Source organism: Pseudorasbora parva, chromosome 22 (assembly GCF_024679245.1).
Source record: "Pseudorasbora parva isolate DD20220531a chromosome 22, ASM2467924v1, whole genome shotgun sequence".
NCBI lineage: Eukaryota > Metazoa > Chordata > Actinopteri > Cypriniformes > Gobionidae > Pseudorasbora > Pseudorasbora parva.
In genome coordinates, this window is record NC_090193.1 from 10,795,859 (window position 1) to 10,817,487 (window position 21,629).

The window sequence follows — 21,629 nt, forward strand, 5'->3', positions numbered from 1 at the left end:
TGATAGGTTGAGGTTCTTCTCTTTCCCTGCATACCTTCGATAGCTCAGCTGGTAGAGCGGAGGACTGTAGGTGGAACGTTGGCAATCCTTAGGTCGCTGGTTCGACTCCGGCTCGAAGGAGGTCACTTTTCACACTCAAACATTTTCTTGGCCGCGCTGGAGGGCAAAAGGAACGTTCCCTGACCGGGAATCGAACCCGGGCCGCGGCGGTGAGAGCGCCGAATCCTAACCACTAGACCACCAGGGAAGGGCTGTTCAGCCTGTCTCCTCAAGCCTGCCTGTCGGCCTCTACCAGATTTTGCTGCAATTTCTCAAGCAAAACCGCTAAGGCTAGCCTTTTCCTCTTGGAGAGGAGAGAGTCTCTGACCCTGGATCACAGTTCTTCCACTGAGAAACTGTCACATGCTCCGTGAGAACATCCTAACAACACCGCAACTTGCAATTCAATCAAAGCAGCTTGCAAAAGACAACAAGGAGAGCCCAGCCGTGCTCTCAGTGCCAAGAGGTGCCTGACTCACTCCGCTTTTTGTTTTCAGCCCTTCTTCTGCAGAGCATCTGGCGAAGGAGCTCGAGGTTGACAGAGCGCATAGCACAGAGTGTCGTCGTCTCTGAGGTATGCCTGGCTTTTTGAGCGGCCAGCCTTGCACTGTTTTAAAGTAATTTGCTACCCAGCTACGTTAGCCACGCCAGGAAGACAGAGATCCCTAACATGTGACGCCTCCGTCTTCAAGCTTTTCATAGCAGACCCCTCATCGGAGCGCTTCCTTACGTTGGCTCCAGGCCTGTTAATGGCATGAGAAAAAGTTGATGTTGCGACAGGCCCCGCTCCAGGCGAACACCACCAAGATGCGTGTAAACACCAGGGCGCCTGACCGGTGGGCCAGTGGCGCAATGGATAACGCGTCTGACTACGGATCAGAAGATTCTAGGTTCGACTCCTGGCTGGCTCGATCTGCCTCTTTTGCTTCGCTATCAGCCTACAGCAGTTTTATTAGTTTGTTTTATTAGCCCATAGTTTTTGACTATTGGTATTGGAATGGTTAGTTTTTTTTTTTCTTGTAAACTGACAGTCCAACCATAGGCCGTTTTGTCAGCTAGATAGCACCTACCATACAATACCGTGCGTGCTTTCAAATGCATCGCATAAGCACTGTCACGGGGACCTTGCTTTAATGACCAGTTTATAGTATCTTTTTATGCGAACACAAGAATGGGAGAGAGCTGCACCCCCTGGGAGAGACAAATGACATCTCCCTCCATCGAGTCTGGTACAAGTGAATTCAGTAAACAATCCCTTCGGAACATTGCCATATTCTTAAAGGCGACGGTCACACACTGAATGCCAAAGGGCCTAACATAACCCTGCCCTTGTACTGGCCACACGCATGAAAAATGGCACACAAGCCTGACCGGCGTTTGCGGGCTTTCCCATATGGTCTAGCGGTCAGGATTCCTGGTTTTCACCCAGGCGGCCCGGGTTCGACTCCCGGTATGGGAAGTTTGGCTTGTCTTTGCTCCCCTTATCGAACAGCCAGAGCTTCTGTCTATTACTGAATCGCTTTTAGCCAGCAGTGGAGCTGCAGCAACCTGATAGGTTGAGGTTCTTCTCTTTCCCTGCATACCTTCGATAGCTCAGCTGGTAGAGCGGAGGACTGTAGGTGGAACGTTGGCAATCCTTAGGTCGCTGGTTCGACTCCGGCTCGAAGGAGGTCACTTTTCACACTCAAACATTTTCTTGGCCGCGCTGGAGGGCAAAAGGAACGTTCCCTGACCGGGAATCGAACCCGGGCCGCGGCGGTGAGAGCGCCGAATCCTAACCACTAGACCACCAGGGAAGGGCTGTTCAGCCTGTCTCCTCAAGCCTGCCTGTGGGCCTCTACCAGATTTTGCTGCAATTTCTCAAGCAAAACCGCTAAGGCTAGCCTTTTCCTCTTGGAGAGGAGAGAGTCTCTGACCCTGGATCACAGTTCTTCCACTGAGAAACTGTCACATGCTCTGTGAGAACATCCTAACAACATCGCAACTTGCAATTCAATCAAAGCAGCTTGCAAAAGACAACAAGAAGAGCCCAGCCGTGCTCTCAGTGCCAAGAGGTGCCTGACTCACTCCGCTTTTTGTTTTCAGCCCTTCTTCTGCAGAGCATCTGGCGAAGGAGCTCGAGGTTGACAGAGCGCATAGCACAGAGTGTCGTCGTCTCTGAGGTATGCCTGGCTTTTTGAGCGGCCAGCCTTGCACTGTTTTAAAGTAATTTGCTACCCAGCTACGTTAGCCACGCCAGGAAGACAGAGATCCCTAACATGTGACGCCTCAGTCTTCAAGCTTTTCATAGCAGACCCCTCTTTGGAGCGCTTCCTTACGTTGGCTCCAGGCCTGTTAATGGCATGAGAAAAAGTTGATGTTGCGACAGGCCTCGCTCCAGGCAAACACCACCAAGATGCGTGTAAACACCAGGGCGCCTCACCGGTGGGCCAGTGGCGCAATGGATAACGCGTCTGACTACGGATCAGAAGATTCTAGGTTCGACTCCTGGCTGGCTCGATCTGCCTCTTTTGCTTCGCTATCAGCCTACAGCAGTTTTATTAGCTTGTTTTATTAGCCCATCGTTTTTGACTATTGGTATTGGAATGGTTAGTTTTTTTTTCTTGTAAACTGACAGTCCAACCATAGGCCGTTTTGTCAGCTAGATAGCGCCTACCATACAATACCGTGCGTGCTTTCAAATGCATCGCATAAGCACTGTCACGGGGACCTTGCTTTAATGACCAGTTTATAGTATCTTTTTATGCGAACACAAGAATGGGAGAGAGCTGCACCCCCTGGGAGAGACAAATGACATCTCCCTCCATCGAGTCTGGTACAAGTGAATTCAGTAAACAATCCCTTCGGAACATTGCCATATTCTTAAAGGCGACGGTCACACACTGAATGCCAAAGGGCCTAACATAACCCTGCCCTTGTACTGGCCACACGCATGAAAAATGGCACACAAGCCTGACCGGCGTTTGCGGGCTTTCCCATATGGTCTAGCGGTCAGGATTCCTGGTTTTCACCCAGGCGGCCTGGGTTCGACTCCCGGTATGGGAAGTTTGGCTTGTCTTTGCTCCCCTTATCGAACAGCCAGAGCTTCTGTCTATTACTGAATCGCTTTTAGCCAGCAGTGGAGCTGCAGCAACCTGATAGGTTGAGGTTCTTCTCTTTCCCTGCATACCTTCGATAGCTCAGCTGGTAGAGCGGAGGACTGTAGGTGGAACGTTGGCAATCCTTAGGTCGCTGGTTCGACTCCGGCTCGAAGGAGGTCACTTTTCACACTCAAACATTTTCTTGGCCGCGCTGGAGGGTAAAAGGAACGTTCCCTGACCGGGAATCGAACCCGGGCCGCGGCGGTGAGAGCGCCGAATCCTAACCACTAGACCACCAGGGAAGGGCTGTTCAGTCTGTCTCCTCAAGCCTTCCTGTGGGCCTCTACCAGATTTTGCTGCAATTTCTCAAGCAAAACCGCTATGGCTAGCCTTTTCCTCTTGGAGAGGAGAGAGTCTCTGACCCTGGATCACAGTTCTTCCACTGAGAAACTGTCACATGCTCTGTGAGAACATCCTAACAACATCGCAACTTGCAATTCAATCAAAGCAGCTTGCAAAAGACAACAAGGAGAGCCCAGCCGTGCTCTCAGTGCCAAGAGGTGCCTGACTCACTCCGCTTTTTGTTTTCAGCCCTTCTTCTGCAGAGCATCTGGCGAAGGAGCTCCAGGTTGACAGAGCGCATAGCACAGAGTGTCGTCGTCTCTGAGGTATGCCTGGCTTTTTGAGCGGCCAGCCTTGCACTGTTTTAAAGTAATTTGCTACCCAGCTACGTTAGCCACGCCAGGAAGACAGAGATCCCTAACATGTGACACCTCCGTCTTCAAGCTTTTCATAGCAGACCCCTCATCGGAGCGCTTCCTTACGTTGGCTCCAGGCCTGTTAATGGCATGAGAAAAAGTTGATGTTGCGACAGGCCCCGCTCCAGGCAAACACCACCAAGATGCGTGTAAACACCAGGGCGCCTCACCAGTGGGCCAGTGGCGCAATGGATAACGCGTCTCACTACGGATCAGAAGATTCTAGGTTCGACTCCTGGCTGGCTCGATCTGCCTCTTTTGCTTCGCTATCAGCCTACAGCAGTTTTATTAGCTTGTTTTATTAGCCCATAGTTTTTGACTATTGGTATTGGAATGGTTAGTTTTTTTTTCTTGTAAACTGACAGTCCAACCATAGGCCGTTTTGTCAGCTAGATAGCGCCTACCATACAATACCGTGCGTGCTTTCAAATGCATCGCATAAGCACTGTCACGGGGACCTTGCTTTAATGACCAGTTTATAGTATCTTTTTATGCGAACACAAGAATGGGAGAGAGCTGCACCCCCTGGGAGAGACAAATGACATCTCCCTCCATCGAGTCTGGTACAAGTGAATTCAGTAAACAATCCCTTCGGAACATTGCCATATTCTTAAAGGCGACGGTCACACACTGAATGCCAAAGGGCCTAACATAACCCTGCCCTTGTACTGGCCACACGCATGAAAAATGGCACACAAGCCTGACCGGCTTTTGCGGGCTTTCCCATATGGTCTAGCGGTCAGGATTCCTGGTTTTCACCCAGGCGGCCCGGGTTCGACTCCCGGTATGGGAAGTTTGGCTTGTCTTTGCTCCCCTTATCGAACAGCCAGAGCTTCTGTCTATTACTGAATCGCTTTTAGCCAGCAGTGGAGCTGCAGCAACCTGATAGGTTGAGGTTCTTCTCTTTCCCTGCATACCTTCGATAGCTCAGCTGGTAGAGCGGAGGACTGTAGGTGGAACGTTGGCAATCCTTAGGTCGCTGGTTCAACTCCGGCTCGAAGGAGGTCACTTTTCACACTCAAACATTTTCTTGGCCGCGCTGGAGGGCAAAAGGAACGTTCCCTGACCGGGAATCGAACCCGGGCCGCGGCGGTGAGAGCGCCGAATCCTAACCACTAGACCACCAGGGAAGGGCTGTTCAGCCTGTCTCCTCAAGCCTGCCTGTGGGCCTCTACCAGATTTTGCTGCAATTTCTCAAGCAAAACCGCTAAGGCTAGCCTTTTCCTCTTGGAGAGGAGAGAGTCTCTGACCCTGGATCACAGTTCTTCCACTGAGAAACTGTCACATGCTCCGTGAGAACATCCTAACAACACCGCAACTTGCAATTCAATCAAAGCAGCTTGCAAAAGACAACAAGGAGAGCCCAGCCGTGCTCTCAGTGCCAAGAGGTGCCTGACTCACTCCGCTTTTTGTTTTCAGCCCTTCTTCTGCAGAGCATCTGGCGAAGGAGCTCGAGGTTGACAGAGCGCATAGCACAGAGTGTCGTCGTCTCTGAGGTATGCCTGGCTTTTTGAGCGGCCAGCCTTGCACTGTTTTAAAGTAATTTGCTACCCAGCTACGTTAGCCACGCCAGGAAGACAGAGATCCCTAACATGTGACGCCTCCGTCTTCAAGCTTTTCATAGCAGACCCCTCATCGGAGCGCTTCCTTACGTTGGCTCCAGGCCTGTTAATGGCATGAGAAAAAGTTGATGTTGCGACAGGCCCCGCTCCAGGCGAACACCACCAAGATGCGTGTAAACACCAGGGCGCCTGACCGGTGGGCCAGTGGCGCAATGGATAACGCGTCTGACTACGGATCAAAAGATTCTAGGTTCGACTCCTGGCTGGCTCGATCTGCCTCTTTTGCTTCGCTATCAGCCTACAGCAGTTTTATTAGTTTGTTTTATTAGCCCATAGTTTTTGACTATTGGTATTGGAATGGTTAGTTTTTTTTTTTCTTGTAAACTGACAGTCCAACCATAGGCCGTTTTGTCAGCTAGATAGCACCTACCATACAATACCGTGCGTGCTTTCAAATGCATCGCATAAGCACTGTCACGGGGACCTTGCTTTAATGACCAGTTTATAGTATCTTTTTATGCGAACACAAGAATGGGAGAGAGCTGCACCCCCTGGGAGAGACAAATGACATCTCCCTCCATCGAGTCTGGTACAAGTGAATTCAGTAAACAATCCCTTCGGAACATTGCCATATTCTTAAAGGCGACGGTCACACACTGAATGCCAAAGGGCCTAACATAACCCTGCCCTTGTACTGGCCACACGCATGAAAAATGGCACACAAGCCTGACCGGCGTTTGCGGGCTTTCCCATATGGTCTAGCGGTCAGGATTCCTGGTTTTCACCCAGGCGGCCCGGGTTCGACTCCCGGTATGGGAAGTTTGGCTTGTCTTTGCTCCCCTTATCGAACAGCCAGAGCTTCTGTCTATTACTGAATCGCTTTTAGCCAGCAGTGGAGCTGCAGCAACCTGATAGGTTGAGGTTCTTCTCTTTCCCTGCATACCTTCGATAGCTCAGCTGGTAGAGCGGAGGACTGTAGGTGGAACGTTGGCAATCCTTAGGTCGCTGGTTCGACTCCGGCTCGAAGGAGGTCACTTTTCACACTCAAACATTTTCTTGGCCGCGCTGGAGGGCAAAAGGAACGTTCCCTGACCGGGAATCGAACCCGGGCCGCGGCGGTGAGAGCGCCGAATCCTAACCACTAGACCACCAGGGAAGGGCTGTTCAGCCTGTCTCCTCAAGCCTGCCTGTCGGCCTCTACCAGATTTTGCTGCAATTTCTCAAGCAAAACCGCTAAGGCTAGCCTTTTCCTCTTGGAGAGGAGAGAGTCTCTGACCCTGGATCACAGTTCTTCCACTGAGAAACTGTCACATGCTCCGTGAGAACATCCTAACAACACCGCAACTTGCAATTCAATCAAAGCAGCTTGCAAAAGACAACAAGGAGAGCCCAGCCGTGCTCTCAGTGCCAAGAGGTGCCTGACTCACTCCGCTTTTTGTTTTCAGCCCTTCTTCTGCAGAGCATCTGGCGAAGGAGCTCCAGGTTGACAGAGCGCATAGCACAGAGTGTCGTCGTCTCTGAGGTATGCCTGGCTTTTTGAGCGGCCAGCCTTGCACTGTTTTAAAGTAATTTGCTACCCAGCTACGTTAGCCACGCCAGGAAGACAGAGATCCCTAACATGTGACGCCTCCGTCTTCAAGCTTTTCATAGCAGACCCCTCATCGGAGCGCTTCCTTACGTTGGCTCCAGGCCTGTTAATGGCATGAGAAAAAGTTGATGTTGCGACAGGCCCCGCTCCAGGCGAACACCACCAAGATGCGTGTAAACACCAGGGCGCCTGACCGGTGGGCCAGTGGCGCAATGGATAACGCGTCTGACTACGGATCAGAAGATTCTAGGTTCGACTCCTGGCTGGCTCGATCTGCCTCTTTTGCTTCGCTATCAGCCTACAGCAGTTTTATTAGCTTGTTTTATTAGCCCATAGTTTTTGACTATTGGTATTGGAATGGTTAGTTTTTTTTTTCTTGTAAACTGACAGTCCAACCATAGGCCGTTTTGTCAGCTAGATAGCACCTACCATACAATACCGTGCGTGCTTTCAAATGCATCGCATAAGCACTGTCACGGGGACCTTGCTTTAATGACCAGTTTATAGTATCTTTTTATGCGAACACAAGAATGGGAGAGAGCTGCACCCCCTGGGAGAGACAAATGACATCTCCCTCCATCGAGTCTGGTACAAGTGAATTCAGTAAACAATCCCTTCGGAACATTGCCATATTCTTAAAGGCGACGGTCACACACTGAATGCCAAAGGGCCTAACATAACCCTGCCCTTGTACTGGCCACACGCATGAAAAATGGCACACAAGCCTGACCGGCGTTTGCGGGCTTTCCCATATGGTCTAGCGGTCAGGATTCCTGGTTTTCACCCAGGCGGCCCGGGTTCGACTCCCGGTATGGGAAGTTTGGCTTGTCTTTGCTCCCCTTATCGAACAGCCAGAGCTTCTGTCTATTACTGAATCGCTTTTAGCCAGCAGTGGAGCTGCAGCAACCTGATAGGTTGAGGTTCTTCTCTTTCCCTGCATACCTTTGATAGCTCAGCTGGTAGAGCGGAGGACTGTAGGTGGAACGTTGGCAATCCTTAGGTCGCTGGTTCAACTCCGGCTCGAAGGAGGTCACTTCTCACACTCAAACATTTTCTTGGCCGCGCTGGAGGGCAAAAGGAACGTTCCCTGACCGGTAGTCGAACCCGGGCCGCTGCGGTGAGAGCGCCGAATCCTAACCACTAGACCACCAGGGAAGGGCTGTTCAGCCTGTCTCCTCAAGCCTGCCTGTGGGCCTCTACCAGATTTTGCTGCAATTTCTCAAGCAAAACCGCTAAGGCTAGCCTTTTCCTCTTGGAGAGGAGAGAGTCTCTGACCCTGGATCACAGTTCTTCCACTGAGAAACTGTCACATGCTCTGTGAGAACATCCTAACAACATCGCAACTTGCAATTCAATCAAAGCAGCTTGCAAAAGACAACAAGGAGTGCCCAGCCGTGCTCTTAGTGCCAAGAGGTGCCTGACTCACTCCGCTTTTTGTTTTCAGCCCTTCTTCTGCAGAGCATCTGGCGAAGGAGCTCGAGGTTGACAGAGCGCATAGCACAGAGTGTCGTCGTCTCTGAGGTATGCCTGGCTTTTTGAGCGGCCAGCCTTGCACTGTTTTAAAGTAATTTGCTACCCAGCTACGTTAGCCACGCCAGGAAGACAGAGATCCCTAACATGTGACACCTCCGTCTTCAAGCTTTTCATAGCAGACCCCTCATCGGAGCGCTTCCTTACGTTGGCTCCAGGCCTGTTAATGGCATGAGAAAAAGTTGATGTTGCGACAGGCCCCGCTCCAGGCAAACACCACCAAGATGCGTGTAAACACCAGGGCGCCTCACCAGTGGGCCAGTGGCGCAATGGATAACGCGTCTCACTACGGATCAGAAGATTCTAGGTTCGACTCCTGGCTGGCTCGATCTGCCTCTTTTGCTTCGCTATCAGCCTACAGCAGTTTTATTAGCTTGTTTTATTAGCCCATAGTTTTTGACTATTGGTATTGGAATGGTTAGTTTTTTTTTCTTGTAAACTGACAGTCCAACCATAGGCCGTTTTGTCAGCTAGATAGCGCCTACCATACAATACCGTGCGTGCTTTCAAATGCATCGCATAAGCACTGTCACGGGGACCTTGCTTTAATGACCAGTTTATAGTATCTTTTTATGCGAACACAAGAATGGGAGAGAGCTGCACCCCCTGGGAGAGACAAATGACATCTCCCTCCATCGAGTCTGGTACAAGTGAATTCAGTAAACAATCCCTTCGGAACATTGCCATATTCTTAAAGGCGACGGTCACACACTGAATGCCAAAGGGCCTAACATAACCCTGCCCTTGTACTGGCCACACGCATGAAAAATGGCACACAAGCCTGACCGGCTTTTGCGGGCTTTCCCATATGGTCTAGCGGTCAGGATTCCTGGTTTTCACCCAGGCGGCCCGGGTTCGACTCCCGGTATGGGAAGTTTGGCTTGTCTTTGCTCCCCTTATCGAACAGCCAGAGCTTCTGTCTATTACTGAATCGCTTTTAGCCAGCAGTGGAGCTGCAGCAACCTGATAGGTTGAGGTTCTTCTCTTTCCCTGCATACCTTCGATAGCTCAGCTGGTAGAGCGGAGGACTGTAGGTGGAACGTTGGCAATCCTTAGGTCGCTGGTTCAACTCCGGCTCGAAGGAGGTCACTTTTCACACTCAAACATTTTCTTGGCCGCGCTGGAGGGCAAAAGGAACGTTCCCTGACCGGGAATCGAACCCGGGCCGCGGCGGTGAGAGCGCCGAATCCTAACCACTAGACCACCAGGGTAGGGCTGTTCAGCCTGTCTCCTCAAGCCTGCCTGTGGGCCTCTACCAGATTTTGCTGCAATTTCTCAAGCAAAACCGCTAAGGCTAGCCTTTTCCTCTTGGAGAGGAGAGAGTCTCTGACCCTGGATCACAGTTCTTCCACTGAGAAACTGTCACATGCTCCGTGAGAACATCCTAACAACACCGCAACTTGCAATTCAATCAAAGCAGCTTGCAAAAGACAACAAGGAGAGCCCAGCCGTGCTCTCAGTGCCAAGAGGTGCCTGACTCACTCCGCTTTTTGTTTTCAGCCCTTCTTCTGCAGAGCATCTGGCGAAGGAGCTCGAGGTTGACAGAGCGCATAGCACAGAGTGTCGTCGTCTCTGAGGTATGCCTGGCTTTTTGAGCGGCCAGCCTTGCACTGTTTTAAAGTAATTTGCTACCCAGCTACGTTAGCCACGCCAGGAAGACAGAGATCCCTAACATGTGACGCCTCCGTCTTCAAGCTTTTCATAGCAGACCCCTCATCGGAGCGCTTCCTTACGTTGGCTCCAGGCCTGTTAATGGCATGAGAAAAAGTTGATGTTGCGACAGGCCCCGCTCCAGGCGAACACCACCAAGATGCGTGTAAACACCAGGGCGCCTGACCGGTGGGCCAGTGGCGCAATGGATAACGCGTCTGACTACGGATCAAAAGATTCTAGGTTCGACTCCTGGCTGGCTCGATCTGCCTCTTTTGCTTCGCTATCAGCCTACAGCAGTTTTATTAGTTTGTTTTATTAGCCCATAGTTTTTGACTATTGGTATTGGAATGGTTAGTTTTTTTTTTTCTTGTAAACTGACAGTCCAACCATAGGCCGTTTTGTCAGCTAGATAGCACCTACCATACAATACCGTGCGTGCTTTCAAATGCATCGCATAAGCACTGTCACGGGGACCTTGCTTTAATGACCAGTTTATAGTATCTTTTTATGCGAACACAAGAATGGGAGAGAGCTGCACCCCCTGGGAGAGACAAATGACATCTCCCTCCATCGAGTCTGGTACAAGTGAATTCAGTAAACAATCCCTTCGGAACATTGCCATATTCTTAAAGGCGACGGTCACACACTGAATGCCAAAGGGCCTAACATAACCCTGCCCTTGTACTGGCCACACGCATGAAAAATGGCACACAAGCCTGACCGGCGTTTGCGGGCTTTCCCATATGGTCTAGCGGTCAGGATTCCTGGTTTTCACCCAGGCGGCCCGGGTTCGACTCCCGGTATGGGAAGTTTGGCTTGTCTTTGCTCCCCTTATCGAACAGCCAGAGCTTCTGTCTATTACTGAATCGCTTTTAGCCAGCAGTGGAGCTGCAGCAACCTGATAGGTTGAGGTTCTTCTCTTTCCCTGCATACCTTCGATAGCTCAGCTGGTAGAGCGGAGGACTGTAGGTGGAACGTTGGCAATCCTTAGGTCGCTGGTTCGACTCCGGCTCGAAGGAGGTCACTTTTCACACTCAAACATTTTCTTGGCCGCGCTGGAGGGCAAAAGGAACGTTCCCTGACCGGGAATCGAACCCGGGCCGCGGCGGTGAGAGCGCCGAATCCTAACCACTAGACCACCAGGGAAGGGCTGTTCAGCCTGTCTCCTCAAGCCTGCCTGTCGGCCTCTACCAGATTTTGCTGCAATTTCTCAAGCAAAACCGCTAAGGCTAGCCTTTTCCTCTTGGAGAGGAGAGAGTCTCTGACCCTGGATCACAGTTCTTCCACTGAGAAACTGTCACATGCTCCGTGAGAACATCCTAACAACACCGCAACTTGCAATTCAATCAAAGCAGCTTGCAAAAGACAACAAGGAGAGCCCAGCCGTGCTCTCAGTGCCAAGAGGTGCCTGACTCACTCCGCTTTTTGTTTTCAGCCCTTCTTCTGCAGAGCATCTGGCGAAGGAGCTCCAGGTTGACAGAGCGCATAGCACAGAGTGTCGTCGTCTCTGAGGTATGCCTGGCTTTTTGAGCGGCCAGCCTTGCACTGTTTTAAAGTAATTTGCTACCCAGCTACGTTAGCCACGCCAGGAAGACAGAGATCCCTAACATGTGACGCCTCCGTCTTCAAGCTTTTCATAGCAGACCCCTCATCGGAGCGCTTCCTTACGTTGGCTCCAGGCCTGTTAATGGCATGAGAAAAAGTTGATGTTGCGACAGGCCCCGCTCCAGGCGAACACCACCAAGATGCGTGTAAACACCAGGGCGCCTGACCGGTGGGCCAGTGGCGCAATGGATAACGCGTCTGACTACGGATCAGAAGATTCTAGGTTCGACTCCTGGCTGGCTCGATCTGCCTCTTTTGCTTCGCTATCAGCCTACAGCAGTTTTATTAGCTTGTTTTATTAGCCCATAGTTTTTGACTATTGGTATTGGAATGGTTAGTTTTTTTTTTCTTGTAAACTGACAGTCCAACCATAGGCCGTTTTGTCAGCTAGATAGCACCTACCATACAATACCGTGCGTGCTTTCAAATGCATCGCATAAGCACTGTCACGGGGACCTTGCTTTAATGACCAGTTTATAGTATCTTTTTATGCGAACACAAGAATGGGAGAGAGCTGCACCCCCTGGGAGAGACAAATGACATCTCCCTCCATCGAGTCTGGTACAAGTGAATTCAGTAAACAATCCCTTCGGAACATTGCCATATTCTTAAAGGCGACGGTCACACACTGAATGCCAAAGGGCCTAACATAACCCTGCCCTTGTACTGGCCACACGCATGAAAAATGGCACACAAGCCTGACCGGCGTTTGCGGGCTTTCCCATATGGTCTAGCGGTCAGGATTCCTGGTTTTCACCCAGGCGGCCCGGGTTCGACTCCCGGTATGGGAAGTTTGGCTTGTCTTTGCTCCCCTTATCGAACAGCCAGAGCTTCTGTCTATTACTGAATCGCTTTTAGCCAGCAGTGGAGCTGCAGCAACCTGATAGGTTGAGGTTCTTCTCTTTCCCTGCATACCTTTGATAGCTCAGCTGGTAGAGCGGAGGACTGTAGGTGGAACGTTGGCAATCCTTAGGTCGCTGGTTCAACTCCGGCTCGAAGGAGGTCACTTTTCACACTCAAACATTTTCTTGGCCGCGCTGGAGGGCAAAAGGAACGTTCCCTGACCGGTAGTCGAACCCGGGCCGCTGCGGTGAGAGCGCCGAATCCTAACCACTAGACCACCAGGGAAGGGCTGTTCAGCCTGTCTCCTCAAGCCTGCCTGTGGGCCTCGACCAGATTTTGCTGCAATTTCTCAAGCAAAACCGCTAAGGCTAGCCTTTTCCTCTTGGAGAGGAGAGAGTCTCTGACCCTGGATCACAGTTCTTCCACTGAGAAACTGTCACATGCTCTGTGAGAACATCCTAACAACATCGCAACTTGCAATTCAATCAAAGCAGCTTGCAAAAGACAACAAGGAGTGCCCAGCCGTGCTCTTAGTGCCAAGAGGTGCCTGACTCACTCCGCTTTTTGTTTTCAGCCCTTCTTCTGCAGAGCATCTGGCGAAGGAGCTCGAGGTTGACAGAGCGCATAGCACAGAGTGTCGTCGTCTCTGAGGTATGCCTGGCTTTTTGAGCGGCCAGCCTTGCACTGTTTTAAAGTAATTTGCTACCCAGCTACGTTAGCCACGCCAGGAAGACAGAGATCCCTAACATGTGACGCCTCCGTCTTCAAGCTTTTCATAGCAGACCCCTCTTTGGAGCGCTTCCTTACGTTGGCTCCAGGCCTGTTAATGGCATGAGAAAAAGTTGATGTTGCGACAGGCCCCGCTCCAGGCAAACACCACCAAGATGCGTGTAAACACCAGGGCGCCTCATCGGTGGGCCAGTGGCGCAATGGATAACGCGTCTGACTACGGATCAGAAGATTCTAGGTTCGACTCCTGGCTGGCTCGATCTGCCTCTTTTGCTTCGCTATCAGCCTACAGCAGTTTTATTAGCTTGTTTTATTAGCCCATAGTTTTTGACTATTGGTATTGGAATGGTTAGTTTTTTTTTCTTGTAAACTGACAGTCCAACCATAGGCCGTTTTGTCAGCTAGATAGCGCCTACCATACAATACCGTGCGTGCTTTCAAATGCATCGCATAAGCACTGTCACGGGGACCTTGCTTTAATGACCAGTTTATAGTATCTTTTTATGCGAACACAAGAATGGGAGAGAGCTGCACCCCCTGGGAGAGACAAATGACATCTCCCTCCATCGAGTCTGGTACAAGTGAATTCAGTAAACAATCCCTTCGGAACATTGCCATATTCTTAAAGGCGACGGTCACACACTGAATGCCAAAGGGCCTAACATAACCCTGCCCTTGTACTGGCCACACGCATGAAAAATGGCACACAAGCCTGACCGGCGTTTGCGGGCTTTCCCATATGGTCTAGCGGTCAGGATTCCTGGTTTTCACCCAGGCGGCCTGGGTTCGACTCCCGGTATGGGAAGTTTGGCTTGTCTTTGCTCCCCTTATCGAACAGCCAGAGCTTCTGTCTATTACTGAATCGCTTTTAGCCAGCAGTGGAGCTGCAGCAACCTGATAGGTTGAGGTTCTTCTCTTTCCCTGCATACCTTCGATAGCTCAGCTGGTAGAGCGGAGGACTGTAGGTGGAACGTTGGCAATCCTTAGGTCGCTGGTTCGACTCCGGCTCGAAGGAGGTCACTTTTCACACTCAAACATTTTCTTGGCCGCGCTGGAGGGCAAAAGGAACGTGCCCTGACCGGGAATCGAACCCGGGCCGCGGCGGTGAGAGCGCCGAATCCTAACCACTAGACCACCAGGGAAGGGCTGTTCAGTCTGTCTCCTCAAGCCTTCCTGTGGGCCTCTACCAGATTTTGCTGCAATTTCTCAAGCAAAACCGCTATGGCTAGCCTTTTCCTCTTGGAGAGGAGAGAGTCTCTGACCCTGGATCACAATTCTTCCACTGAGAAACTGTCACATGCTCTGTGAGAACATCCTAACAACATCGCAACTTGCAATTCAATCAAAGCAGCTTGCAAAAGACAACAAGGAGAGCCCAGCCGTGCTCTCAGTGCCAAGAGGTGCCTGACTCACTCCGCTTTTTGTTTTCAGCCCTTCTTCTGCAGAGCATCTGGCGAAGGAGCTCCAGGTTGACAGAGCGCATAGCACAGAGTGTCGTCGTCTCTGAGGTATGCCTGGCTTTTTGAGCGGCCAGCCTTGCACTGTTTTAAAGTAATTTGCTACCCAGCTACGTTAGCCACGCCAGGAAGACAGAGATCCCTAACATGTGACACCTCCGTCTTCAAGCTTTTCATAGCAGACCCCTCATCGGAGCGCTTCCTTACGTTGGCTCCAGGCCTGTTAATGGCATGAGAAAAAGTTGATGTTGCGACAGGCCCCGCTCCAGGCAAACACCACCAAGATGCGTGTAAACACCAGGGCGCCTCACCGGTGGGCCAGTGGCGCTCCCTGTCACCTGTAAATCGTGGTTTTTCATGATTATGACAGCCAATCACGTTCCCGGTTGCATCCATGATTCGAATGCTATGGCCAATCGCCGCTCGTATCGCTATCACGATTCATCCATGATTCGAATGCTATGGCCAATCGCCGCTCGTATCGCTATCACGAATCATTCAGGAATTGACCAATCAACGTCAAGCGCACCCGGAGACAAGCGAAATAATTTACGCTGGAGATGATACTATTTCATTGACGTTATAACTTCTTAACAAACAACATTTGCAAAGTAAGTCAGTCTTTTGTAAATCATCACTAATTATAATCTACATAAATAATGTACATGATACTTCTACTTTTTTAATACATTACATTTGATGCAGCATATTTGATGCTAAACTTGTTTTAGCTAAGTACAATTTTGAATGCATGGCCGTTACTTTACCTTTACTTCTGGGAAAAAAGGTTTTTAAAGGAGATCACATAGATTTAGGATTGCAAACGGCGAAAGATTTTAATTCAGCTTAACTGGGGAGTTTTGGAAATATTCCAGTTTGGAAATTTAACAGGAATTTATGGGAATGTTTATTGTTCTAATTGTTATGCTTATGTTGTTTATTTCAATGTCACATGATCCTTCAGAAATCATTCTAATATGTTGAATTATTATCACTGTTGGAAACAGTTGTGCTGCTTAATATTTTTTGGAACTTGTAACGTTAATACCTTTTTCAGGATTCATTGATGAATAAAAAGTTAAAAAGAACCGCATTTATTTAAAATAGCAATGTTTTGTAACAATTAATTCTCTAACTTTTTAATCAATTAAACACATACTTGCTTGCTGAAAATTATTATTAATTTCTTTCCAAAAACAAGACAAATAATTACTGATCTCAGATTTTTTGATGGTAGTGTATATTGTTACTAGTTATTTATTTGTACATTATTATTATTATTACTCTTATTGTTAATCTTTTCTTTAATTAATCATCAAATAATCCTGAAAAAAATCTGTTTATTTAATTATTATTTTTAGTTTTATTTTTGTGTGTGGCAAAATTACATTTCTGAAGGATCATGTGACACAGAAGTAATGGCGGATGAAAATTCAGCTTTGCATCACAGAAATAAATAATATATTAAAGTATAGTAAAAAAGAAACCATTATTTTAAATTGTAATATTTCACAATAATATTTATCAACTGTCCATGTTATTTAGGAATGGCCTCAATAGCCCTGCAGTCAGTAGTGTGTTATGTGCATGTGTAAGGTATAAAATCAACAGTAGTGAATTAAATCTGGTTGTTTTAACTAAGATTTTTTTTCAACTACAATTAAGTTCCTTGCTGCAGGCTAAACTAATTTAGAAACTTCTCTGTTTATTTCCATTAATTCTCATATATTCCTGTTAATTCCCATGTAAAGTTTACAACTTTGAAAATTCCTGGAATAGATTTTCCATTATCCACTAGCCATTACTTGATAACTCTTCTTTTTCTGACGTGGAACATAAATTTTATTTAATGGTGCAATATTAGTGAAAAAATTATCTCTGATGATTTTAATATGTTAGCCAACATTTTGAGCCTGTAGGAAAACTATACACAGACAAAGCATAATATAAAATCAACATTTTACAGTGATCATGAGTAAATCTAATAATGTGATATACACAGCTGCATTAATTAATGTGTTACCAAACGTGTTTTCCTGTTTCCCTATTGTCTTTTTTATATATTCATTTTATAATTTAGATGGAACCTCACTTTAGGAGACGGGCTGATGGCAGCCTGAATATGACAGATACAGTGGAAGCGGCAAAGGTGAAGGAGGCTAACAAAGGAAAGCCGTACACAAGACCCCTGTCCCCAGAGGTAGTGCTGGACAAGGCCAAGAAAAGCTTAAGTCTGTACCACGGAGATCTAGCTAACAGAAAACACCTGCTAGGTTTCTTTGAAATCCAGTTTGGTGTATTTCGCGGGCAAACATTTAGGTGGGTGGCTGAAAATGCCCTGGGGTATGCTGCTTACCTGGTGGCAGCTATAAAGAGGGACCCCACAGGAGGCAGCAAAGACTCCCAAGAACATGCCCACAACAAGGGGAGTTTCAGGGAGTATATCGAGCTTTTCCCTTCTGGCAGAATTGCCATTGCCATGAAGGAAGAGCAATATGCTGGGCAATCTGCTACCACCCAGCTCACTCCCCCCACACAGCACACTGGCCCCACACAAATCACTCCCCCTACCCAGCACACTGCCACCACCCATACTTCCACTGCCTCTCTCCGCTCCCTCTTGGTTGGGAAGTTGCCTACCCAGAAAAGCATGACCAAGACCGTAAAAAGGCTGATTTCCCCCGTCAAAGCCACACCTTGTAAGCAAACATTTATTTTACACTTTTCTTTTTTTGGTTTGTTATTATTTATGTTGTTGTTCAGTAGTCATGTTTATCTGTTTGTCCTGTGTTTTGTTTTGAAGCTTTGGCCCAGGCACGTGCACGGCCCTCAGCCACCCTCACACGCCCGACTGCCTCCTCTGAGGCACACACAGGACCCTCAGCCACCCTCACCCGCCCGACTGCCTCCTCTGAGGCACACACAGGACCCTCAGCCACCCTCACCCGCCCCTCTGTGTCCACTGAGATAGATGACAGCACACTGCTGGCAGAGGCAAATAAGTTTGAGGAGGCACATGTGGGATGTACGTATATACTTTAAAAAATATATATTAAAGTTTCCTTTCCAGGAATAATAAAGTAAAGCAATGTGAGTTTGCACTTGTTTATTTATGTGTTTATTTCTCTTTGGGGGGTTCCAGTACGACGAGTCTGTCTTCCAGCTGGATGGATAAATACCCTGCCTGAAGTGGACCAGAGGTGGATGTCCAAGGCCCTGTTCAGGTGGTCAGCACAAGGGCATCCTGAGCTAATCTTTAGCAGGGTGGACAAACTTTGGTGGTATCCTCCACAGGTGCCACTGAAGACCAGTAAGTCTCCTCCCTTAGAGAATTACTTTGGCCATCCCCTGCTGCTCTGGATGCCACGAAAACTGTGGCAAGTGAAGCTGACCTGTCCGCATCCAGACTGTCAGAAAGACCTTCTGACCTCAGCTGGCTTGCATCAAAAGATCAGACAGGTGTTTGCCTTCGGTAAGATGTACTTTGTGGCATCTGAGTACCTGGCCTGCCGAAGATGTAAGAGGAAGGTCATCAGCTGGAGCCATGATATCGTCTCCCAGCTCGACATTGGCCACAGGGTGCAGTTCCCTTGCATTCTCACATCAAAACTTGCATGTGACATCGAGGTAGTAAGTTTGATGCGTCAGCGAGGACTGGGAAACAGCAGCAGCCAGATCCAGCGCAAGTTGCAGGAGCGTCATGCTGAGGTGTGGTTGGAAAAAACAGTCCAGTATCTGACAGATTGCAAGGGGATTGCCAGTGCTGTCACATCAAACCTGATCCTGCCTGTGACATTTGAACCTGCTCTTTCAATGCCTTCTGTCCCTAAGCACCGGTGGCTAATGCAGGTGTATGCCCAGGATGTCCTGCAAAGGCTGGACGAAATCAAGGCCACTATAACATCTCAATATGGTCGTATCTTAAAAATGGATTCTACTAAAAAAGTGGCCAGAAAACTAGCAGGACGCAGCTATGGCACCGCTACATGGGCAACCAACGTTGGAAATGAGCATGGACAGGTGATCATGTCCGTGCTCACAGCCAGTGAAGGCTTTGGTCTCGGACCAATGATTGAAGGCCTCATCAAGCGATACAGAGTGGCTGGGGTGGCTCCTCCTGAGATAATGTATGTTGACCGAGACTGCTGTGGCAACACTCTTCTGAGGAGGATGTTTGAAGAGTGGGACCAAATGACCATCCGGTTAGATATATGGCACTTCATGCGGAGATTTGCTGTGGGGTGCACCACCGACTCTCACCAGCTGTATGCAACATTTATGAGTCGCCTCAGCCACTGTATTTTCATGTGGGACCAGGACGACCTGACTGCACTTAAGAAGGCGAAGCGCGCAGAGCTGGAAGCTGACCGGAAACCATCATCCGAGGCTGATGTGCTGCGCTGTATCAGCCGTAGTGAGCTAGCCCTACATTGCAGGAGAACCACTCGTGGGACCAAGGAGACCCTGGCGCTGATTGAGAGCCATATTCAGGCCTTTGATGGAGATGCTGGTCGTGACACTCTGGGAGTACCACTAATAAATTCAGCCCGGATGAGAGAGATCTTAAAGTCCCAGCGGAAGCATGTGGCCTGCATCCAGGATCCTGTAGGTGTGCAGCTCTACATGCAGACTGGCACTGTAGTGAAGGGAGGGCACCGCCTGCCAACCTACCGCTGTGCCAGAGGTTCCACTTCGCTTGAGTCATTTCACCTACACCTTAACAGATTCATCCCAGGTAAATAATTGACTTAACTGAATTACTAAAATACTGATATGATGTAATCATATATTTTAAATAATTATGATGATTGCAAGTACAGGTATTTGTGTATTTATGCGTAACCCATTCTGTGGTCTTTTTGTTTTCAATGTACAGGTACGCTGGCAAGTGACACCTTCTTCCAGGCGTACCTTTTGGATGGACTTGCAAGGTGGAATGAGGACCGGGCTGTGGCAGCAACAACAGATGAGCAGCAGTCACATTCTTATAATCATCTTCTGCGCCATGCTGTCAATACTCTTGCAGAGGAGGTTATGGGCAAGAAAATCATCCCATATGTTGGGCCAAGAAAGTACACTGGTAGATAACTATTTTTTTTTTTTAGTTACAATTACAGTCATGTGTACACATACAATTTTTCCACTGAGTTATAATATCCTGGTATATTATCTTATTGTCAATGTTTTAATATTTTAAAGGTGAACTTATTGGAGTGGAGTACCTTTACCAGCAAACTGGTAAAGTTCTGCAGGACTATAAGTTGGCCATTGAAGAGTCAGAGACGACTGAGGTTGGTACAGAGGTGGATGAAGATTATGCTGAACTTGAGGAGATTCACGACATCACTGTCCCCACCTTCGACACAGAACGGACACCTGCTTCTTCTTCAGAAGCATCAGTGTCTGCAGCATCATGTCCAACCCCTCCAGCAACCAGCCCCATGTCATCACTGTCTGTGGTCCCTCCATCACCAGTCCCATCGCCTGTTTTCAAGCCCATGTCATCACTGTCTGTGGTCCCTCCATCACCAGTCCCATCGTCTGTTTTCAAGCCCATGTCATCACTGTCTGTGGTCCCTCCATCACCAGTGCCATCGCCTGTTTTTAGCTCACTACACACTCATTCAAAGCCTGCACCCTCTCCTGAAGCTCATAGCTGTGAGTTTTACCAAAATATTGATAGATGTTTCAGTCACACTAACTCTAATTTAAATTTGTCATATTGAAAGACACAAATACACATTTTAACTAAATATTTACCTTTTTCATGTAGTCCCAGTGGACCAATTATCCACAGAAACTCCTCATCTACCAACATCTGAAGAGAACACTTCACATGATGTAAGTTTCTTTTTAAATGTACATTTATATGTGTTTAAACCAAACCTGGGTAATGTTGCCTATGCTTTCATGTGAATATTTGTATTCATTACTGCTATCAAAAGTTCTTAAATAATCTTTCATTTTAGGATTCTGTTGGACCTGATAATATTGAGGGGTATGGAGCCGTGCAGGACTTGGCAGAGTTTTTGGTTAGCCTTAGAGATCACCGTCTGGCCTTGACTGGAGACGAGTGCGTCAAGATCATCACCCTATGGCAAGCAATGGGGGAGTATGACAAGAACAAGACCATTTACTCACCACGTCATAAAACCACCTTAAAACAGGGATGATTCAGGGCTACAAAGAAGATTGTGGCACCAGGTGTGGAGAGCACAAAAAGGTATGTTAAATTTAGCAAACGAAGGGTATTTTTGCATAAATATAACTGAAACTGGCTGAAATATCACCACCCATGCAGGGTGGTGACCCTAACCCCTGTTTAATCAAAGTTGTAAAATCTGACGCCTTGATGCCTAGCTTATCTTCCCGCAGCCTTACTTAGTTCAAAGTTAGTTATAACTTAAATTATTAGTTGTGAGTTATGTTTAATGCTGACTTTATGTTGCTATGTTACGTTGCTATGGATGCAGTTCCAACCATACATCAATTTTATTTAGCAAGATTTCTTAATCTTTAAAATTTCTTAATCAATAAAATCACTTTGGATCAATATTTAGTGTCAAATTATTTATCTTTTACTGTCTTTTAGTAAGTAGCCATGTAATAAGCGGGATAATGTGCAGTCTGTATTGTGAAAAATGCCATAACACAGTAACCCAGTAGTGATCTAATTTATGCATATATTTCAACATTGACCATAAAGACAACAAAAAGTAAAACAGACAGAATAGAAAAGGGGAAATAAAACAATTAAACAAAACAATAAAATAATCTTGTATTAA

At 48.2% G+C, this 21,629-nt stretch overlaps 1 protein-coding gene and 30 non-coding genes across 31 annotated transcripts; 23 read left to right on the top strand and 8 right to left on the bottom strand.

Moving 5' to 3' along the window:
- Positions 1-33: 33 nt before the first annotated feature.
- trnay-gua (transfer RNA tyrosine (anticodon GUA)) lies at positions 34-120 on the top strand. The gene is given in 2 exon segments: positions 34-70; positions 85-120. It is a non-coding gene; the product is annotated as a tRNA-Tyr (tRNA).
- A 55-nt stretch (positions 121-175) lies between these two features.
- trnae-cuc (transfer RNA glutamic acid (anticodon CUC)) lies at positions 176-247 on the bottom strand. Its single transcript has one exon. It is a non-coding gene; the product is annotated as a tRNA-Glu (tRNA).
- Positions 248-877: 630 nt separating this feature from the next.
- On the top strand, positions 878-950 carry trnar-acg (transfer RNA arginine (anticodon ACG)). Its single transcript has one exon. It is a non-coding gene; the product is annotated as a tRNA-Arg (tRNA).
- Positions 951-1,426: 476 nt separating this feature from the next.
- Positions 1,427-1,498, top strand: trnae-uuc (transfer RNA glutamic acid (anticodon UUC)). Its single transcript has one exon. It is a non-coding gene; the product is annotated as a tRNA-Glu (tRNA).
- Positions 1,499-1,621: 123 nt separating this feature from the next.
- On the top strand, positions 1,622-1,708 carry trnay-gua (transfer RNA tyrosine (anticodon GUA)). The gene is given in 2 exon segments: positions 1,622-1,658; positions 1,673-1,708. It is a non-coding gene; the product is annotated as a tRNA-Tyr (tRNA).
- Positions 1,709-1,763: 55 nt separating this feature from the next.
- trnae-cuc (transfer RNA glutamic acid (anticodon CUC)) lies at positions 1,764-1,835 on the bottom strand. Its single transcript has one exon. It is a non-coding gene; the product is annotated as a tRNA-Glu (tRNA).
- A 630-nt stretch (positions 1,836-2,465) lies between these two features.
- trnar-acg (transfer RNA arginine (anticodon ACG)) lies at positions 2,466-2,538 on the top strand. Its single transcript has one exon. It is a non-coding gene; the product is annotated as a tRNA-Arg (tRNA).
- Positions 2,539-3,012: 474 nt separating this feature from the next.
- Positions 3,013-3,084, top strand: trnae-uuc (transfer RNA glutamic acid (anticodon UUC)). Its single transcript has one exon. It is a non-coding gene; the product is annotated as a tRNA-Glu (tRNA).
- A 123-nt stretch (positions 3,085-3,207) lies between these two features.
- trnay-gua (transfer RNA tyrosine (anticodon GUA)) lies at positions 3,208-3,294 on the top strand. The gene is given in 2 exon segments: positions 3,208-3,244; positions 3,259-3,294. It is a non-coding gene; the product is annotated as a tRNA-Tyr (tRNA).
- Positions 3,295-3,349: 55 nt separating this feature from the next.
- On the bottom strand, positions 3,350-3,421 carry trnae-cuc (transfer RNA glutamic acid (anticodon CUC)). Its single transcript has one exon. It is a non-coding gene; the product is annotated as a tRNA-Glu (tRNA).
- A 1,177-nt stretch (positions 3,422-4,598) lies between these two features.
- trnae-uuc (transfer RNA glutamic acid (anticodon UUC)) lies at positions 4,599-4,670 on the top strand. Its single transcript has one exon. It is a non-coding gene; the product is annotated as a tRNA-Glu (tRNA).
- A 265-nt stretch (positions 4,671-4,935) lies between these two features.
- On the bottom strand, positions 4,936-5,007 carry trnae-cuc (transfer RNA glutamic acid (anticodon CUC)). The gene has a single exon. It is a non-coding gene; the product is annotated as a tRNA-Glu (tRNA).
- A 630-nt stretch (positions 5,008-5,637) lies between these two features.
- Positions 5,638-5,710, top strand: trnar-acg (transfer RNA arginine (anticodon ACG)). The gene has a single exon. It is a non-coding gene; the product is annotated as a tRNA-Arg (tRNA).
- A 476-nt stretch (positions 5,711-6,186) lies between these two features.
- On the top strand, positions 6,187-6,258 carry trnae-uuc (transfer RNA glutamic acid (anticodon UUC)). The gene has a single exon. It is a non-coding gene; the product is annotated as a tRNA-Glu (tRNA).
- A 123-nt stretch (positions 6,259-6,381) lies between these two features.
- Positions 6,382-6,468, top strand: trnay-gua (transfer RNA tyrosine (anticodon GUA)). Its single transcript is given in 2 exon segments — positions 6,382-6,418; positions 6,433-6,468. It is a non-coding gene; the product is annotated as a tRNA-Tyr (tRNA).
- A 55-nt stretch (positions 6,469-6,523) lies between these two features.
- trnae-cuc (transfer RNA glutamic acid (anticodon CUC)) lies at positions 6,524-6,595 on the bottom strand. Its single transcript has one exon. It is a non-coding gene; the product is annotated as a tRNA-Glu (tRNA).
- Positions 6,596-7,225: 630 nt separating this feature from the next.
- On the top strand, positions 7,226-7,298 carry trnar-acg (transfer RNA arginine (anticodon ACG)). Its single transcript has one exon. It is a non-coding gene; the product is annotated as a tRNA-Arg (tRNA).
- A 475-nt stretch (positions 7,299-7,773) lies between these two features.
- On the top strand, positions 7,774-7,845 carry trnae-uuc (transfer RNA glutamic acid (anticodon UUC)). The gene has a single exon. It is a non-coding gene; the product is annotated as a tRNA-Glu (tRNA).
- A 1,514-nt stretch (positions 7,846-9,359) lies between these two features.
- trnae-uuc (transfer RNA glutamic acid (anticodon UUC)) lies at positions 9,360-9,431 on the top strand. The gene has a single exon. It is a non-coding gene; the product is annotated as a tRNA-Glu (tRNA).
- Positions 9,432-9,696: 265 nt separating this feature from the next.
- On the bottom strand, positions 9,697-9,768 carry trnae-cuc (transfer RNA glutamic acid (anticodon CUC)). Its single transcript has one exon. It is a non-coding gene; the product is annotated as a tRNA-Glu (tRNA).
- Positions 9,769-10,398: 630 nt separating this feature from the next.
- trnar-acg (transfer RNA arginine (anticodon ACG)) lies at positions 10,399-10,471 on the top strand. The gene has a single exon. It is a non-coding gene; the product is annotated as a tRNA-Arg (tRNA).
- Positions 10,472-10,947: 476 nt separating this feature from the next.
- Positions 10,948-11,019, top strand: trnae-uuc (transfer RNA glutamic acid (anticodon UUC)). Its single transcript has one exon. It is a non-coding gene; the product is annotated as a tRNA-Glu (tRNA).
- A 123-nt stretch (positions 11,020-11,142) lies between these two features.
- trnay-gua (transfer RNA tyrosine (anticodon GUA)) lies at positions 11,143-11,229 on the top strand. Its single transcript is given in 2 exon segments — positions 11,143-11,179; positions 11,194-11,229. It is a non-coding gene; the product is annotated as a tRNA-Tyr (tRNA).
- Positions 11,230-11,284: 55 nt separating this feature from the next.
- trnae-cuc (transfer RNA glutamic acid (anticodon CUC)) lies at positions 11,285-11,356 on the bottom strand. The gene has a single exon. It is a non-coding gene; the product is annotated as a tRNA-Glu (tRNA).
- A 630-nt stretch (positions 11,357-11,986) lies between these two features.
- trnar-acg (transfer RNA arginine (anticodon ACG)) lies at positions 11,987-12,059 on the top strand. The gene has a single exon. It is a non-coding gene; the product is annotated as a tRNA-Arg (tRNA).
- A 475-nt stretch (positions 12,060-12,534) lies between these two features.
- trnae-uuc (transfer RNA glutamic acid (anticodon UUC)) lies at positions 12,535-12,606 on the top strand. Its single transcript has one exon. It is a non-coding gene; the product is annotated as a tRNA-Glu (tRNA).
- A 967-nt stretch (positions 12,607-13,573) lies between these two features.
- trnar-acg (transfer RNA arginine (anticodon ACG)) lies at positions 13,574-13,646 on the top strand. Its single transcript has one exon. It is a non-coding gene; the product is annotated as a tRNA-Arg (tRNA).
- A 474-nt stretch (positions 13,647-14,120) lies between these two features.
- trnae-uuc (transfer RNA glutamic acid (anticodon UUC)) lies at positions 14,121-14,192 on the top strand. Its single transcript has one exon. It is a non-coding gene; the product is annotated as a tRNA-Glu (tRNA).
- Positions 14,193-14,315: 123 nt separating this feature from the next.
- On the top strand, positions 14,316-14,402 carry trnay-gua (transfer RNA tyrosine (anticodon GUA)). The gene is given in 2 exon segments: positions 14,316-14,352; positions 14,367-14,402. It is a non-coding gene; the product is annotated as a tRNA-Tyr (tRNA).
- Positions 14,403-14,457: 55 nt separating this feature from the next.
- trnae-cuc (transfer RNA glutamic acid (anticodon CUC)) lies at positions 14,458-14,529 on the bottom strand. The gene has a single exon. It is a non-coding gene; the product is annotated as a tRNA-Glu (tRNA).
- Positions 14,530-15,370: 841 nt separating this feature from the next.
- On the top strand, positions 15,371-21,017 carry LOC137058882 (uncharacterized). The gene is made up of 8 exons (XM_067432380.1): positions 15,371-15,455; positions 16,925-17,543; positions 17,648-17,869; positions 17,987-19,579; positions 19,721-19,924; positions 20,044-20,502; positions 20,618-20,685; positions 20,814-21,017. The coding sequence occupies exons 2-8, from the start codon at positions 16,925-16,927 to the stop codon at positions 21,015-21,017; spliced, it is 3,369 nt and encodes a 1,122-aa protein (XP_067288481.1). The 5' UTR covers positions 15,371-15,455.
- The last annotated feature ends 612 nt before the right edge of the window (positions 21,018-21,629 follow it).